The sequence below is a fragment of the Astatotilapia calliptera genome, chromosome 17, assembly GCF_900246225.1.
Source record: "Astatotilapia calliptera chromosome 17, fAstCal1.2, whole genome shotgun sequence".
Lineage (NCBI taxonomy): Eukaryota > Metazoa > Chordata > Actinopteri > Cichliformes > Cichlidae > Astatotilapia > Astatotilapia calliptera.
The window spans coordinates 15,211,577-15,231,069 of record NC_039318.1 but is presented as its reverse complement, the minus strand read 5'-3'; the positions used below and the strand labels follow the sequence as shown (position 1 = coordinate 15,231,069).

General features: G+C 42.0%; 2 protein-coding genes across 6 annotated transcripts; one reads left to right on the top strand and one right to left on the bottom strand.

The window, feature by feature from the left end:
* Positions 1-275: 275 nt before the first annotated feature.
* LOC113009484 (inactive tyrosine-protein kinase transmembrane receptor ROR1-like) lies at positions 276-16,569 on the bottom strand (the record flags this gene model as incomplete). The annotated part of the gene is made up of 9 exons (XM_026147795.1): positions 276-1,890; positions 2,089-2,453; positions 2,655-2,882; positions 3,556-3,715; positions 4,016-4,035; positions 14,283-14,485; positions 14,590-14,835; positions 14,917-15,234; positions 16,434-16,569. Coding segments are annotated over 9 exons (2,379 nt in total), but the record flags the coding sequence as incomplete, so codon positions are not given.
* Positions 7,582-10,109, top strand: LOC113009257 (uncharacterized). 5 transcript variants are annotated; one of them, XR_003270143.1, is made up of 5 exons: positions 7,582-8,085; positions 8,316-8,555; positions 8,720-8,843; positions 8,960-9,654; positions 9,806-10,107. XR_003270143.1 is itself a non-coding variant. In XM_026147465.1 (5 exons), exons 3-5 carry the CDS (start codon positions 9,243-9,245, stop codon positions 9,951-9,953), a joined length of 465 nt encoding a protein of 154 aa, XP_026003250.1. In that variant the 5' UTR covers positions 8,282-8,555; positions 8,720-8,843; positions 8,960-9,242; the 3' UTR covers positions 9,954-10,109. The 5 variants fall into 5 exon arrangements, 2 of the variants coding, with proteins under 2 accessions (XP_026003247.1, XP_026003250.1); XR_003270142.1 differs by having other exon boundaries at positions 9,802-10,107; XR_003270144.1 differs by lacking the exon at positions 9,806-10,107 and having other exon boundaries at positions 8,960-9,403; positions 9,516-9,528.
* Positions 16,570-19,493: the final 2,924 nt, after the last annotated feature.

Below are 19,493 nucleotides of genomic sequence, written 5' to 3'. Positions count from 1 at the left end.
ACCAAACACACACTTCATCATCCTTCACTGGGAAACAGACAAAACGGTCAGACTTTTTTTTCAGGTTGTACTTTTTCTGTTAAAAGCTGCACGTGCTGAGCTTTTTTTTTCCCATCTCCAAAATGAAATCCGTAAAAACTTTCGGAAAAAACATAAAAGACTGTATCCAATCAATTATGCGGCGAATGAAGTGTTTGCCCTGAGAACGGTGTGGGTTAGCTGTGGAAGGAAGCGAGTGCTTTGTGATGTCTTTTGTTCATCTGCAGGGGGCCCTCTTGCCAGTTCTGAAGTTAGATGCGATGTCTCCCGGAGAAACAAAACTGGGGGGCGATGATGAAAAGAAATGATACTTAAAGGGAGGCCGATCAGATAAACTTCTAGCTTCACTGTGTCCGGTCTTCTTGTTGCAGACGTCTCAGACAGCGTGATGAAGTTGGAAAATAAAAAAACAAAAAAAAACAAAACACACATTCAGCTGTCATTCTCAAAGGGACTTCTTAGCACCTGCATTAGTACTTTCATAGCTGTTGGCAGCATGGGAATTATGCATGCTAACATAAATGTTACTGATTGGTTTATGAGGGCCAAGGAGGCATCATTTATTGGAGCAGGCCACTGTTGATCGTTTTTATAAAGTTACTCGCCGTTCCAATTCCCTTGGATATTTGATTTTTTGTGTTGACAAGCAAGCCAATGAACTAGTTTAGAAAAAAAGGCACCTGAAAGTCATCACATGAATATCCATGTCTGCCTGACATCCTGTAGGAAAAAGTCCATCGAGTGGGAATTGTTTAGTTTTTTTTTGTCTGATTGGAACACAAACTGTTGAATAAGGCCACGGGAAGAATGTTTTCACCTTTAAAGTGTTTTACTTAATAAAAAGTTCATTTGAATATATATCTTTGTATTTCATTCATTCATTCAGGACCTATGTACTGTATTTACACAGAGGTTAAAATAACATTTTCAAACCATGATAGTAAGTACGCCTCCTGTAAACAGTAAGGCATGACAGAGTCAGACAGCTGCTTATATAGCCTGCTTAGTGTTTCTTGGATACCCAGATGTGTGGCACGCTCCATCTCTGTTGGGTCTCGGTAAGACCAGAGAAGAACTGTGACGCTGCGCCACTGGCTGAAGCGCTAAACGTCTCATATCTGGGATCTAAGCTCAAAGAGGTTGAATATTTACAGGTCTGCAGTGATGACTGAGTCGTTGTACATCAGCACATCAGAGTCAGGGGTAAGCAGTGCTGAGGTCTGAGACACGTGGTCCACCATCCCCTTCTGGGAGATTTGTCCGTACACCTGAGCCGACCCTCCGCCGCTCCCCGGCATGATGCAGTGGGACAGCAGCGGCGTGTTGGCGTCATGGTTGGAGCCCGTTGTGGAGGGCACGCCGCTGACATGACCCGTGCTGGTGGAGCCGCTAGCGCTGCTGGGGGAGCGGCTTTTTGGAGGGGGCAGGTGGTGCTGGATTACCCTAGTAGGCGGAGCTGGGGGTGCAAAGTGAGCTGGGAATGCTGCGTATCCTGGCGGGATTGGGTATCCGTTGACTGGGATAAAGCGCTGGTGGGTTTGGGTCACGGCCATGGGCGTCCATGCTGGAACTGCACCCATCTGTCCCGGCGCGGGAATAGCCTGGGCTGGGTAGAGGTACCCCGCGGCGGCGGCAGCAGCGGCAGCATAGCGTGGGTTGCTAAGGTTGCTGACGGGGCTGGCGCTGAGCGAGGTGGTCTGAGTGGTGGCGTTGCCTCCTCCTCCAGAGGGCGTGCTGGAGCTGGCGTGGGACGACAACCCCTCCCAAGCTCGCAGGCGGGCGTGAATATCCTTGAAGCGCGGCCGACGTGCTGGTCCTTCCTGCCAGCACTCTGTCATCAGACCATAAAACCTAAAAGCCAACAGAGTTATTTCATTACCACAAACAGCAACAATCAGACTGCTTCTAAAACTCTATTTGAATTGAATACACTAAACTAACCCTAATACCAGAGTCCAATAAAGACACTTGCACACTTGAGTTTCACCATTAGCTGGATGCACTATCTTCTTGTATACTTCTCATATTGCACCGGTAATTGCAACATACCTTGGTGGGCAGTCTTCGGGGCAGGGCAGCAGCTGCCTCTTTCTCGCCATCTCCATCACTTCCTGGTTCGAGAAACCATAGTAGGGCTGTAGCCCGTAGCTGAAGACCTCCCACAGCACAACTCCAAACGACCAGATGTCCGAGTCTGTGGTGAATTTTCCCGAAGCGACGGCCTCAGGGGGCATCCAGCGGATGGGCAGCACAATTTTAGGCTGGAGGCAGTAGTAGTCTGAGGAGTAGATCTCTCTGGAGAGACCCAGGTCAGAAATCTTGACGTGGAGCTGCTCGCCTACCAAAATGTTCCGAGCTGCGAGGTCCTTGTGAACGCAGAAGTGGCTGGCCAAGTACTCCATCCCAGCAGCCACCTGGTTCACAATATTTAGAAGACGTTTCAAGGAGCAGTGAAAGGTAGACATTAAAACACTGATTTTAATTCAAAGTTTCTACATGAGCGATTAAGATCATCATCAACATTTCATGTAAATGGTTCATGTTTAAATGGAAGGCACAACAGTACTTCTTCCACTACGCTTGTAGCCAACTACGAGGATGTTTTTAGATCCTACCTGTATGGCCATATGCAGAAAATCTCCATGATCCAGGCTGGATTTCACCGTGCCGTCCTCATCGCTGCTACAGCCGACGTCTGAGTGTGGCGAACGCATGATGAGGAACTCGTGGAGGTCACCTTGGGGCAGAAACTCAAACAGCATGCAGACCGGCTGCTCCTGGGTAACCACACCCACCAGGCACACCAAGTTGGGGTGCTGAAGCTCGGTCAGCACTGCGGCCTCCTTTGATGAAGTTGGATAAATAACGGTGAATTTCAAAGAAACAAACAAACAAAAAAAGGTGGCTGGCAGGTTGATTTCAACATTTACTGGAAAAGTGGATATTTACAAAAGATGTGGGAGTTTAATGGAGAAACTGAGTCTGAAACTGTGTGGCTTTGACAGGTGATTATAAGAAGATCACCCAAGCTGGTTTCACAACGGCTCATTGATCACTTTTGAAATTGAGTCGATGGCAGTACCACTTTAAAATGTGGGCACAGTTCAGGTCTGCCTCACTTTCTGTAAACGGAAAGTGAGGATTACGTCTTACACATGCCGACTGCCTCAATCCGCCGTCACATCTAAATTTATCTGGACAACCTTCCACCAAGTTACAGTTTATTTTGGGAGCTATTTCCAGAGAACTCATCTACAGTTGAGCAGTTCAGCCGTCTCCAATCTTTCACCGCGTCTACCTTCTATAGACATACAACAAGCCGTGCTTGAAATCTTGTGGGCCTAGACGCCTTTCCTCTAAGAAAGCAGCCACATGTAGTTTTTAGCAATAGGATATTTTAGTGGTACATTTCATTTTCCAACTCTACACAAAGACGACTGATGTGGCTTCATTATTGTATATATATACATTTTTTATGTGTGTTGTAAAAACGGTTAATTTAGAAACATTTCTTACTTGCTGGAAGTCAGCCCACTGCTGGGCATTGGAAATGTCTTTGAGGGTCTTTATGGCCACAAGCTGGGCCTGGTCCATGCCCGGCAGATACAGATGACCTTTGTAGATCTTCCCTAGAGTACATTCTCCGAGCTCCTCCATGAAACGGACGGCTGATAATCAGAATCAGAATCAGAATACTTTATTGATCCCTGGGGGAAATTATTTTTTGTTACAGTGCTCCATTTTAAACCAACATTAAGACAAGACAGACAATACACTAACTAAGAATAGTACAATATATACATATATATACATACATACATACATAAGTCACTTATAAATAAATATTTGGAAAAGAAACATGTGTAGTTGTAGCAGCAAACAGTGTGTTAAGTGGATGCGTTGTACAGGGAGATGGCCACAGGCAGGAATGATTTCCTGTGTCGTTCAGTGGTGCTTTTCGGTAATCTCAGGTAAGGGAAGCTCCTTGGCCTTGCTCTACAGAAAGAAGGAGGAGGAAAAAAATGGTAAGGTGACATCAACAGGTTGAAAACACATTCAACAAAAATGAAATCATTACTTTCTTTGTCGGGTCAGCAGCCTTTCATCACCGCTGTCCTTGTAGGGAAAAGAAAACATGATGTCGCTGCTTTCAATCTGATGTAGGCGAACTGCCTAATATAACACCAAATCCGTGTTTGAATTGTAGAAGAAAAATAAAACTATAGCTCAGAGCTGATAATTCACGCAATCAGACTCAGCCCATTACATCAGCCCCCAAATCGCCCCTTTCACGCCTCTGGAAAGCGATGTGGGAAAATTGCGAAATCTGGCAACATGTCGCAGCTTAAAAATGTCATCTGGCTGACAGGTTAAGCAAAATTTGGGAAGATGAGGCAATTAATTCTCTTGCCAGTAAACCCTAGAATCAGCTGCAACAATAGCAGAAAACAATGTAGCGCTCCCTGTGAGGGATGACTTTGCTTTTTCATCTTTTGGAACTCACTGAGGAGTGCTCTGACTGGAATGCTGGGTTACAGCACATCTAAATCCAACAGGAATGAGCTGGGCTGTGGGGTTAGGACAGGGTCAGGCACGTTTTGGAATTCATTTAAAGTAAATTGCAGTCAATTAAATCCATTTCCTCATTAAGATAAAGAAAACGAATGATTCAAATGGAGAAAATGCGGTTCAGCAGTTTCCCACAAACACCACAGCAGATACACTGTGTAAATGCCATCTGTTAGAAATTAGTCACCTTAATAAGTATATTTAGTGTCAGATTTCTGTGTAAAATAGTTGAGGGGAAAGCAGATCACTTGTTTAAGAATTCATGAGGACTGTTCATCAGATGCCCCCCACCTTACCATCTCTCAAAAAAAAAAAACGAAATCCAGGGAAAATGGCCTTCTTCAAAGGAAAGTTTATAAGAATTTATTTTTTATATTTTATGAGTGATTATTTTTTAATTTTTTAGGGGGCAAAGTCTGTGAGCTACACTTCTGAAAGTGTGAGCACAGACTTTCAAACCTCAGCTCAAGTTAATCCAATTTGGATGTCCGATCTCCAGCAGCAGCTTGGGAGGCCAGTAGAGGAGATGGGACCCACATTTTTGTTTACAGCTTCACATGTGCAAAGCACGTAATAGACTTTAAAATGGAGCAAATCAGCTGAACACTTCACAGATATTAAAGCCTGATTATGGGGGAAAAACACATTTTCATCCATCTTCAGTGCGATAAGTCCCAGGTATGATGCCATAACTTTTTTTGAGACTCTTATCCAAAATCTGTGACGGTATTTTAATTTCTCAGTATGAATTTTTTTTTTTAACATAACGTCTTATTACAATGTGTATCTTTCCCCTGATTTTTTCTTCAGGCAAATCTGTGATGTCAGGTTTCTGTGTGTGTCTTCTTTTTTTATTTTGATCATTAAGATTAGTCTTCTTTGCAACCAGAGCATGACCACGGTTGATAATCATACCGACCATCTCATTAGAACAGCACCAACAGATGACGGTGGGGATGTTGGGGACTGAATATTTTTTATATAAAGTCGATGGTGCCAAACTGCCACTCGTATCTATGCTTGGGAAGAGATAAAAGGTGCAGAAAGGTTGGCAGAGATTTCCAGATTCCAGGAACTTTGAGATGAATAATGAAATTCCTCTGTGAGGACACATGCACTCACACACTCACACATGCACACCGTCTGTACGAGCTCTGAGGGGGGTGGTGAGTGTGTGTGTTGTGCATGATGTGAGACACAGATGTTTTTAGTTATGGGTTTTTTCCCCGCTGTCTTTCCTCCCCACACCCAAACCCTCAGAACCTCCTCACACCACCACAGATTTCTATGTGTGTGTCTAAATGGACTGTCATAGGCAGTAACCCTTGGGTGACCCCCTGCAAGCAAAGCCTGTTAGGTAGCAGCTTAATCCAAGACAAAGCTGCAGATAATGAAAACAGGAAAGAAAGACATTTGACTTAGTAAAACGTCTAAAAGTCGGAATATTTAGCCCATATAAAAAAGTTTTTAAAAGACAGAAATCACACAGCCGCTCCCTTTTATTAAAATTTTCTTGTAGATCTGTAAAATTTAGCTACAAGGCTGAATGGACGCATGAGGGCGGGGCTTTGGTAATCTTTCAGCTGATGGTTATGCAGTCTGCTATATTTCAGAACCAAGTTGGCAACAAAGACCATTTAAAATCAACTGTATAATTCCATGACTGCATGGCTGTCACTCTCCTGTAAACGTAACTCTTTGCAGACACAAGGTCTTCATGTAAACAGCAAGGAGAGACTCCCTTTTTAGGTCAGTGAAACATTTATTCCAGTCCCCCTCCCAAAAAACCCTCAGAAACAAAATAAAGCAAGGATATTAATGGATTCTGACGCATCTGTGACATCTGCAATTCTCTCCGCGGCTCTTCGCTGTAATACTATACGCCTTACCTTGAGCATCAGCTCAAGTGTGCCCAGCAATACATGCTGTCTAGATAAACCCCCAACCCTCCGCCCTCAACCACCACAATTATGTGGAAAAAAAGATGTGCTTACACGACATGACAGGGTGTGCAGCCTTGAAGGCAACATGATACTCATGCTGATGTGAGCTGTGTGTTTTACTGGGAGACCATGATATACATTACAAAAAAGAAAAAAGCTCCAGTGGTATTAGGATGGACAGAAGCATAGCAATGGAAAACTAGATCTACTTCTACTGAATCGAGAAAAGGTTCCTGAGAAGAGATTTAATTTTCAGTATATAAGAAATTTGGGGCGTTTCTGAAGGTACTGTACCATGTTAGAGCATCTTAACATAGAGTCCTTGAATACTAGGCAGTTGTAGAGGATGAGTTACTCTACTTTAAATGACTCCCACCCCTTATTGGAGGATTTCAGCTTCTTCCTTTGGGACAGAGGTTTGCAGCCCCTAAATGCAGGCGAAGCTTGAAGAAACAGCTTTGTCCAAATTGCTATTTTGTTGTCGTTGTTGTTGTTGTAGCAAATGACACACATGTTTTTTTCTGTATTTTTTTAAAACTGTATTTATTTATTTACTGTACTTATTTCTCTGTTTATGACAGTGCTTTTATCTCCTTTTTGCCGTTTTATATCAGTATAGTGTTGTCTAGTTTTAGAAGCTGTGATTAGGACGTCTATTTAAATTGTTGATTAAAGATCATAATTAGAGATCATAAGCTGCCTTTGATTTAGACATGTCTGATATTTTTGTAAAAACACAAAATAGTGTATATATATGAATATTTTCAAAAAATGCACAGAATGCTCTGTGAGTTCATGACATCATCATAACTGATTTACTGAGCAGCTGAGTTAGAACTTGTCACTCACACACTGAGCAGCACTCACAAACTTTCTGTTTCTAAACAATTTGTTCACTTTTTATCTCAGTCATGCCTGAAAAGACATCAGGTAACTTTTTCCATCGCTTTCGAGATTTGATTCAGAGAAAACGCACAGGTGGAGATGTAAGTAACTAAACATACTCATTCTTGACTTCTCTGCTGTTCAAATGTAAATGTTTCGGAGAGATGTGTTATATTTTGCTGCTTTGCACAGTGTAATTTTTGTGTAAGTCACTGTAGACAGAGCAACTGTCAGCGCTTCACCACAGAGTCCAGGATCCTGGACTTTCACAAAGCTCTGAGCAGTAAGAGAAATGTGTTCTTTCAACAGGCAGACACATCGCATATCGCACAGAGACCCAGAGATTATGCTGTGCGACTCCCACCTTTACCTAAGCAATGCGCAGGCTCTCCACAGAGAGTCCAGAGAAGCAGGAACTTAAGTCCCTGGTTGGATGACCCCTTTTGGAATCAGGAGGACCCTAAAAGAAGTCCGTGTAGCCTCAGCTCTGTAGACACACACACACCAAGTGAGCTGAGGGCCATTCCTCTCATTGACAGTCCTGTTGAGATGACACCGCTCACTCCAGTTCCTCCACCTCCTCGAGCAGCTTGTCCATCACAATTGCCTGTTTTCTCTGCTAAACATTTAGGAGCAGGTCAGTTCAAAGGTGATGCTTTTCTTTAGTGGTTACACCTGCTGTTAATCAGTTAGTTTAGATTTTAAAATTTGACACTGTAGATTATCTATTTTAATGCTAAATTACACATATTCTTGCTGTCCATTCATTTTATATGCTTTTTTGTAGAAAAAAAAAAATCAGGAAGAAAAATGTCTATTGTTGTTTTTTTTAGTAAGATGTCAATTTGTAGTTATTTATTTATTTTTTTGTCTAAACAGACACGAAGGTCATTCGTGGAATAAGAGTCTTGACAGTAAAAGACAAATTTGGGCCTATTTTGGAAAAACTGCAGCATTTCCAGGATGGGATTGTAACCTCACCTGGACACACAGTACCAACCAAAACATTTACTGCAGTAAAGCCTTTGACTCCAAAACCTCCAACAGTTCCCATACCGCAAAAACGAGGACCTCGGCTTGGGACGCTGCTGCGCCGTGCAAAAGTCGTCCCTATAGACGGTAAGTGGTTTTCCTCAGTAACTGTAGAAGATGCTGAATAATCAAACTTTAAATTAAGAGATTTTTTAAAAAGATTTTAATGAACAATTAATCACTGCATCATGTACAATGCTTCAAATTAGAAGAAATTACATTTTCTCTTTACTAACCTCGTTGATTATCAGACAAGAAAGCAGACAGTCAGTGCAGTCAGAATAATCCAAGAGAGGGCAGGGTCAAACTCCCGCCTCTAGCTACACCTGTAGAGAGCCTGTCCCACAGCTTTAGTCTGCTGTCTTCAGACGACTGGTAAGAAGCGTAGTAAGGAGACATTAAATACTGCACAGAAACAGTGCTGCATAATGTGGCTGTGTTATTTGTGGTGTTCCTGAAGTCGTGTTCAATGTTGTGTTGTGTAAATACAGGATTAAGAAAAGACAGGGGTTGCAAACTATTCAGTCTCTGGCAAAGCACCACTCGGACATCCTGAAGACTAAACTGCATGAAGTGTGTCTGGTCCTCACTGAGGAGGTATTGCACACTTTATGTTTCTTATATGTGTTTCATGCAGCTAGTTTCCCTTCAAGTGCATACTACAGCCTCAACTGATGATTTTCACTCACATTTTAGGTGAAAAACCAACGCTCAGCAGTAGCCTGTGAGGCCATACATACCATCGATGAGCTCTACATTCAGCTCCAGAAAACAATGGACCCAGAAGTTGAAACAACAGGCCGAGCTCTATTGCTGAAGCTTGCACAGACCAACAACAACTTTCTTCATCAGGAGGTCAATCTGGCACTTGATGCCATGGTGGAAAATTGCAGCCATGGACGGATTCTGAGCGCTCTGTTTAACACAGGACTGACGTAAGAGGAGAGAAGAAGCTGTAGTGATTTTATTAGAAGACATGAAAGAGAGATGATGTTCACTGAGTTGTGTGTCTAATATTGTCCTTGCTCAGCCATCGCTGTGTCGCAGTGAGGAATAGCACAGCTCAACACCTGCACCAGCTGGCTGACAAAGTTGGAGCAGCCGTCATCCTGAAAGCAGGAAGCTTCACTGAAAGGTTTCTAATTGCTGCCTCTAGAATGGCAGGGGATGCTGCACCTGAAGCCAGGTGGGTACTTTTAAATGGGTTTGAAGTGCAGCAATGTTTTATTTTCTGTGAGTTTACACAATTAATGACAACTGTAATCTTCCACAGGTACCATGGGCGAACAATCATCAAGAAACTGACCCTTCACAAGGATTGTCCCTGAAAAAGACAGGCGTCCTGTGGAGAAGAGCCTGAAAAAGGCTAATAATTACAGGCAGCAGGTCAGCATTCAGACTAGGCTCTCCTCTCCAGCAGGGCCTGGGATCCCCAGATGTGACAATGCAAGTCCTGACGAGTACAGAGGAGAAGAGCTACAGTAGCAGCAGCACTCTGAGGCTAAGCTGGGAAAGTGGTTGGAGGTTCAACCATCATGACCACAGACAGTCCCAGTCGCTCTGCAGGAGTAAACTTCTCCATCTTCAGGACTACAAACTATTTCTCTGAAGGACAATATTATTTAGATTTACATTAATTATTATTACATCATTCTTATTATTACATTATTTGTATTATTTCATTATTATTATCACATTTTTAAGATCCTGAATGGACAATGAATGAATAAATCCCTTTTTTTTTCATGTGAATTAAAATGGCACTTTGGTTGGCACATATACAGTTTCTGTTTTTCTGTCAACAAATATTAATACATTCTTAGTTCTCTTGTTTTCGTTTTTAACCCATGATTTTGCATTTTTATCAGGATTCAAAGTCATTTTTATAACATAAAGAAATATTAAATAAATACTAGAAAGCGAAAATTTCAGAAGAAATTTTAAGTGTGTCTATGCTAATCAGTGTAGTTTAGAATAGAATAGAATAGAATTCAACTTTATTGTCATTGCACATTTCTTGGATTCATTTTGTGATTTATTAAATCTATAACTGTTATTCTAATCTGCTGCTGAGTCTCTTACACTTTTCTTTATGCTGTATATTTTCACGTCTCTGGAATAGTTGGAAGTTAGATAGTCAGCTGGGAAACTTTGTGTTAACTCATGGAGCTGAGGATATCGTGGACATGCTGACCTCGCTGCGTGGTGTACAGAGCGAGGTCAGCATGATTAATATTCACAATAAAAATATTAGCCGAACATCATGAAGTCTGTATGTGTTTCATAGTGTCGAACAACCTTTGTACAGTTAAAGCCAGCAGTTACTACATGACAGAAACACCAACGTTATCTCTTTTATGCGTTTATACACAGGTCACGCTGATTACTGAACAAAAACCCAAAGATCAGATGTTAAACAAATTTATTTGCTCTCTCTCCTCCTTAAACATGTTTTTAATGTTAGTTATGATTCAGAATTGGCGACTGAAACACGTAAGACACATAAGAACATCAGGAAATAAAACACCGATAAATATAACCTCAGTAAAAGAAGTCAGCGGGGGTTACTACAGCTGTGCGCTTTGTCGGTGGGATTGCTTGCGAGGCGAGCGGGTCTATCCCACGCTTTGCCGTGAGACTGGGCAGACATCTCCGAAATCATCGAAACACTTTTGCAAAGAGGCTGTATCTTGACAAACCGACCAGACACATGAAGATTATAGTGATGGGATTTCCGGCTCTTTTTAGAGATCCGGCTCTTTCGGTTCGGCTCACTAAAAAGAGCCGGCTCTTTCGGCTCCGAACCGGCTCTTCAGGTTGTTTTGTTGCTTTAATTAATTTATTATTAACAATAATATAAAATTATGCACAAAAGGAATTACTAACGTAAAAACAAGTGGTTTTATTTATATATGTTTATATATAAATATATGCGGTGGCCCCTAGAGACAAAACACGTACAAACTCCAAAACACATTTCTAGCATGAACTGAACTTCCAAAGCAGAGCTACTAGATCACTTAAATTACACAATTGAAAGCATGTGTGTATTGTTTGTATATTTATACACAGGCACTCATATATATATTCAAATAATTTAAAAAAAAAGTTCATTTACCTGTTATTACCACACACCAAATCCGGTCGTTGGTACTTGCTGGCTTGTGTAGCCACAAGATAACAAAGGCTCAACACTGTGCCCAGCATCCTGGAGCACTTCTGTTGTCTTTTGTACGTGTTTTGAGTTTTTATGTGCTTCTGAGTTTTTATATGCTTCTGAGTTTTTACGTGCTTCGGAGTTTGTACGTGTTTTTACGTGTTTTTGGAGTTTTTACGTGTTTTGGAGTTTGTACATGATTCAGAGTTCGTACGTGATTTGAAGTTTGTATGTGCTTTGTCTCTAGGGGCCACCGTAAATATACTTTTATTTATTCACTCCACATAAAATGTAATAAATAAATCATATAATACAAAAATCAACTATTCACATTTCAAGTTTTAACTATTTAAATTTTCAGCTTTTTCCTTTCACAAATTTAAAGTGAAAAGAACACAAAACACTGCAAACCACAACACAATTAAATATAAATTATAATATGAAAACTAAAAGAACATGCATATTCTCTGTCATATGGACCTGCATGAATAAACTTTCTCAATCCTTTATCATCTGCAACCGAAAATAGTTGTGGATGATTACTATACCTTTCTAATGTTGTTGTCCCTGCCTCTCTTTCTCTCCCTCTGGCTCTGTTCCTGTGCTACTGAGTGTAATTACCGCCCCTCCCCCCTCTGCCCAGCGTAAAGCACAAGGCTCGCGTGCAGAGTGAAGCGGAAAAAAAGTGCGAGAGAGAGGCCGAGAGAAAGAAAAAAAAAAAAAAAAACCCCCACGTGACGGCTCGCGATAAGGAGCCGGCTCGCGTCGTTCACGTCAAAGAGCTGGCTCTAAGAGCCATTTCGTTCGCGAACGACCCATCACTAGAAGATTAAACCACTACATTCTCGGCTAAAAAAATATTAAAACGGTATTTGGTGACACACAAACAGGGTTTTTCAAAGCTCAGTTCTGTTAGCTTCCACATGCCGGTTGTTGTGTGCTAGAAACAATGGCCACCAGGCCAAAGCAATGGTTTTGACTCGATCAGCGTTAACCCCGCCCCCCTGAGTTTGAGGCTGACAGATAAAATTATTTCATGATGAGAGCCAGGCGCCAGGACTGCCAAAATGAAATAAATAAATATATCATTAAATAATTAATTAAATGTGTCAATAATTAATTAAATGTGTCAATAATTAATAAAAATGTGAAATACATAAATAATTAATTAAATGTGTCAATAATTAATTAATTAAATGTGTCAATAATTAATTAAAATGTGAAATACATAAATAATTAATTAAATGTGTCAATAATTAATTACATGTGTCATAACTATTTATTTAATTAATTAATTCCAATTTTAATTAATTATTGCCACATTTAATTCATTATTTAATGGTGTATTTAATTAATTCATTATGGCAGTCCTGGCGTTCCATACTGCTCTACCAGGTGTAACAATTGAGTTTAACATCCAGGCATCCATGAAAACGGAATTTATGACATTTAACGGAGTTAGAAGTTAGCAGGGAGTTAGCTCGCTAGCTTCTATCTAAATACAATATAGCATGTCCTGACTGCGGGGTTTTGGAAACAAATTAAAATGTACAGCTCTGTTATCACTTCCAGCATAAATGAAGACAGAAAACTAAACAGCAGTGACGTTTGTAGGGTTACTGAAGTTGGGCTAGCTGGTATATAATGATGTGCTACGTGACCGCTAGCGACACAGCTATGTTAGCATAATATAAACAAGCTAACTTTTTTTTCCACTCGATAAAAGTTAATGTGAGTGTTCTCGGTGGTCAGGAACAAATGTAATCGCATGGCAGGATGCTGTAAAAGGACCAAACTTCAGCCAGGAGAACAACTGAGATAATCCATCCACAATACGAGGTTAGTCATTCATATACTGCTGCATGGGCTGGGCTGTAGTTACATCCTAAGGTTTTAAAAACTGAGCTTAAATAAATGATTAGCGGTAATAAAAGCCGAGGGAGGTCAACAGTGATCACTGACTGTTTTAGGAGCTTTTTGAGATCAAATAGAAGAAAATACATAACATTAAACATGTTAACAACACAAAAGCCATATTAAACGCAGACTACTTTAGACCCGGAAGTAAGATTCGTCGCGTCATCACTGAACAACCGGATAAGAATAATAAAGCCGACGAATAGTAATAAGTGTGCCTCTTGGCATAGGCACACTTAAAAAGATGAATTAAGTGAGAGGACCAAGGATAAGGAGAAGTGTAAGGGAAGGGTGTGGAAAAAGAGACAGTGAGAAATAAACAGGAGGGAGGTGGTGGGCTGCAGTTGAACATTCCTGAACCTGCTGAGCTCTGATGACGGATCTGATGCTTTGTCTGAGACAGGTCGTTACCACACACACTCAAGCCAGTAACCCCGGCATGCCGTGACATATCCCTAATGACACACAGAGGGCTGTGCCAGTGTTTTGACTCCTTCTGCAGTCTGTTTGCATGCCAAACGACAGCCTCTTTACAGTCATTACACAACAGCGTGATGATGCACTTAGTGTCCACTTCAAAATCGTGAAGTTTACAGTGTTTAATTTTTGCGTTGATATTACATGTAAAAAGTGTTCTATATCTGCAGAAATAAACGGTAATCTGCAGGATTACCAGGAAGGCCCTCCGTCATTTATTCCCCACCCTGAGTGCCATCTGCTGTGACTGTAACGCTCCCTACCTTAGGCTTGTATGCAGTCGCGAGCATGGACATCTCAACGTTCTGGCCGCGGACGGGTTTGGGTTGGCGCGTCACGGGAGGCCTGGAGGACTTCTGGTTGTTGCGGCACACGCAGATGAAGAAGAAGACCAATGCGATGGCTAAGGGGATTACCACGCTGGGAACCAGGATGTACAAGATCTCAATGCCAGACTCCTTATGGTCTAAACAGATGGGACATCGAGAGAGGGGAATCATCTCATTTCACACGTCACACATGTGTCACAAAGGCAACATCGCAAACTACGATTTAAAACTAGCGTCTCACCACAGAGGGGTATGTCGCAGAGCTCCATTCTGACCCCCTCATCTAGTGTGAAGCACCAGGGGGCCTCGTGTTTGTTCCCTGGGTTGCGGCAGTACGAGTGTCCTCCGTTAAGCTCCGGGTAGCGCACAGCCTGGTAGTTGTGGCTGTGAGGATACTGGGAGTTCCACGGCTGACACTGACGCCCTGACTTGGTTATGCTTACCGTCCCTCTGTAGTCTACCCCACTGTTGTTATAACATTTGTGATCTGGTGGAATATAACAGACAATGATGTTTTAGCAGCGTCAACACAGTAAATCATTACAATTGCCACATGAACATGTCTCACTCTTGTTAATAGGCTCTGTCATAGGGATCCCGATCCTCAGACAGTTGGCGGCCTCGGGGCTGTCGGAAGTAGCCAGGTCATCGCAGTTTGGCAGTTTCAGTCTCTTCAGTATTATCGGGTTGGAGCGGGCGATGATGTACTCGGTTTTACACAAGTCGTTCTCCAGGATCTCGCATTCGTCCTTACAGAGGTCACGGGGTTTGTCGGACCCCGAGCTGCGGTCGCACGTTGGGAAGGCAAAGTGGCAGAGGGAAGGGATGGCGAACTGCGAGCAGCGGTCAGACAAATGGTTGGACGTCCCGATCATGGTGAAGGCCGCTGGGAACGAGAGGATTCAATTTCAGTTGCTTGAAAGTTTCTAAATAACGAAGAATTAGGAGACTGAATAAAAACAGAGAATTTCATACTTTAAATGCACGACTCGCGCACAGCGATGCTGTTCACTTATTGCAAACATGTGCATTGCTGCGGCTGTCATTATCACTACGGCGACTACGATGAAGAGGAGACGCGAATAAAAAGCGGCCAAGTGAACCTGACAACCATCCAAATGTTTCTCCAGCACATGTTGCTTGAGTAAAAAGGAACATAGAGATCAGTAAGTGTGACATTAAATTCAAGATGCTGAATCTGGACTCTGATATGATTTACAGTCCTACTGTTGGCCTGTTACGACTCTGTGGCGCCATAAATCTCAATTATCACTCGTCCTTGATGTTTCAGATCAGGCTCTGGATTCATGGCCTGCGTCATTCCCTGAACTGTTGCACGGATATAATCAATAATGACCTCTGAGGACAAACGCATGCATACGCATAAAACAAAAAGCACACACGCTGAGACACAGACGTGTAACAACACTGGAAACAGTGTGTCGGCCACATGTGATTCATACTGAGTGGTGAACTCCCTTTGAACTCTCTAAGTGACGTTCTGCTTCCTTCCTGGAGCATATTAATTATGATTACCTTCTGAAAAATCTGAATTTACACAAAGTTTTTATTGAATTACTACATCTTTTTTATTTTTAGCAGCAAATTATGTCTCTAAAAGAGTTTGGCAGTTTCAGTCTCTTCAGTATTATCAGTATTATCAGTATTATTTGTCTTTTAGAGACAAATTATGTCTCTGAAAGACATAATTTTCTCCCATTTAATTGAATCTACCAAAAATGCAGGTGCCATCTGCCATCAAGAGCAAGGACAGAAGAAGCGGCACTTATTCCAATTTTTCAAACAAAGCATAAAGAAATGACTTTTGGCTCAAGACTTTTGCACAGTACTGTATGCCCTTTGGTCATTGATTGTGTTCAGTTGTCTTTCTTGAATCTGCAGGAACTAAATATTTAGTAACATGGAATCATCTTCATCAAGTTAAGCCTGTACACACAAACTAATCAAACGTTTCTTATGAATGAATATGTATTTATGATGGATGTAGAAGTAAATTTAATCTATTCTCAAAACATTAATTCGATTTGTGTTGGCTCGAAGGAGGTTTAGCCCGCTCAAACTCACCTGTGATCTGGGTCTCAATCTCCCCCTGCATCTGCAGCGAGTCGACAAAAATGCTGCGGTTGCCGATAAAGCGGGCGCAGGCTATGCCTCTGTACGGCTGGCAGAATCCATCTTCAGGAAACCCGTTGCTGAGAGGTCAGAGGGGCGAGAAAGAGAGGGTGCTTTTAAAGTTCGTCTGAACAACATGAATCAATTTCATCGACTCTTTCACAGGAAAACCACTAGAGGTCAGTCTACATTAGCATATCCCACAAGACCAACTAGTTCCACTTCTGTGGAGGGAAAGGCTGCTCCTTGCTGCCTTTGCTTGGCTACAGATCAGGCAAACTCAAAGGCAGATATCTAATACACATAAATGTCCTTATTCACAGTAAACTGCTTTAAGAATCTCACGTCGGACTTTATTCGTGTTGCGTCAGAGAGTCGTCACTCTGAGCCACAATTTAAAACATATGAAAGGAGAAAGAGAGCAACCTTGTTTCTACAGCTATGCAACTCCACTCAGTGAGCTTCTTTTGGGGCATTTCTTTTAATTTCCTCGTTAATGTAACGATTCTTATCCCGCTTAACACAGTCATCATCATCCTCTCCCCTTCCTGTCTCACTCTCTGTGCTTTTTTATTCTTTCTCCACACACACACACACACACACCCACACTTAAGACCAGGCACAACTGCAATATGTGGTATAGGCGAGTCCACGATTCCACTGCATATATGAAGTATATCCTCATGGTGCAGACCTGCTGCCTGAGTAATGGCGAACAGAAGCAGCTAGACTATGACATTTTTAATATATTTAACTTAAAGTGCAGCCAATCACAGCTAAGACACAGGCCTCAGCTGTGATTGGCTGAACAATAACACCAATAGTCAAACATTTCGACTCTGATAGGTAAGGTGGCCCCGAGAGGTCGATCGGACCGCAGCTTATGAAAACACCAGCAAATAGAAAAATGCTGAAAAAGCACACAAAATAAAACTGAATAAAAACCCCAATAGAAATAGAAAAAAAGTTGCTAATAATCACAAAACAACACACAAATGTTTTTGGGGAGACAATAATGTGACGGAAGAGTTGCACAAATGACAAGCCAACAGTAGATGGCCAATAGCAAACTACCTACAGTATTATATGAAAGTGTGCAATTAAAACAACAATATAACACATAACATTGATGAATCCTCAACTGCTTTTAATGACGCCTCCGTATTTTTTGATTTCTGTCCGTTCTGTGGCTGGTCCATCACATTATTGTGTCCCCAGAAACATTTCTGGATTTTGTTTTTTCTACTTCTGTTTTATTCAACTTCTGTTGTGTTTTCTACGCTTTTGCTGCATTTTTCTATTTACTTAGTGTTTCCTTAACTTGCAGTCTGTTTGACCTTTCAGGGCCACCATATATGGGGGTTTAAAAAACACTATTGTGTAGCAGCCTAGTGAGAATTTAACTGCTTCTCTACTTCTTTTGCACATCATTCTTTTATTACAGCTTTACAGAAACGTCACTTTTGCTAATGAGAGTTGGATGGTTTACAAGAGATGGTACAAAGTGCGAAAAGCACTAATTTTACTCCACAAGCTGTAAAAATTGCACACACATTCCCCCATCCTGGTTTGGTGTGAGTGTGAGGTCAGTAGGTTACCTCTCTCTGTGGAGTGTTAAGTGACTGAAGGGCCAAGGTCAGTTAACCCCCTTTCCCTGTCTGTGCAGATCTTAAATGGGCTTTCCAGACATGGACACACACTCACACACACACTCATGCACACACACACCCACACTCACACACATGACTACCAGGGCAGCGGTCTGCATACTGCCGATTCCTCAGAGATAGGGTAACTTTACAACTTAATGCAGGTTTAAACAGATTTTATCCCCGGAATATGTAATTTCCTACTAAAATATGCAGTAATAATGACTTCATGTTGCGGTGGGCCTGCAGAGGGCTTAGCACCCCTTCAACAAGCCGCAAATGCATAAACTGATACTCCTTTGGATGTTTTTCACCCTTTTGGGGAAGAGCCGCCTGTGTTTAGGTGAAAGCAATAAAGGGAGTGTCTGGTAATTGTAAGCAGTAATAATTGAATAATTTGAGAGACTTACAATTGGTTAGGTTCCTGCCATTTTTGAACGTAATGAAGCGGAACATAAAAAAAGGTAGCTCTGGCATGAGAAAACATACACAAACGGGATAAAGAGCGAGGGCTGGAGTGTGTCCAGGCAACCCAGAGGTTAGTTTGGTTGTGCGTCACAGAGAACGGTGGACACAAACATCCACACTAGCATGAAGCCACACACAGACAAGCAAATGACAAGGGAGAGGAGACGATCCACCGCAGTGCAGCCAGATCCCCGCGGGCAAATTATAACTACTGCAAGTCAGAACGCCCTAAACCAAAGCGGCTCAGCTTGAATCCCAAGTCGCCCTCACTGGGCTTCCTGTATTTTAGCTTCTTTCACTGGTTTCCAAATCAACGGAGCTTCCAAGACCATGTCTAAGAAGATGATTAAAGCATCTCGTCTGGTAGGGAAGGAATGGATAACAGCATGTTCGAAGAGCGATAGACACATCTACGAAAACCTAATCACTGTGAGACATCTGAGGTTTTCCGAAAACCTCTCTCGGTGTTTTCTTGTCCATTTATTTTCTCATGTGTTTGTGTGTGTCAGTGTAAGCTATCCCGAGCAGGGGAAAGCTAAGCGCGGTTGCTATTTGTGTAAACAGTGAATAACTGTTCAGGCCTTTGATTTTACACACTAACGCCACGGGCCCTCTGTATAATGTTTTATAACAGTTAATTACAAAGGGAGCCTTCTCCGTTCCAGACTCGATCTATAATCCAGATATAAACAGAAAGACGAGCCTCACCACAGAGCCTAAACAAGGTGCTGAAGACACTGATGCATTGTCCAATTACATTTTTTCCGACCTCATTATTTATTCAGGGAAGTGCTTGCTGAGCAGCCATGGTCTTTTTCCACCCAACACCCAGGTTAACATCCACAGTATTAAATAGAGACTAGTATTTACCAGACCTGTGTGGTAAATACATTTG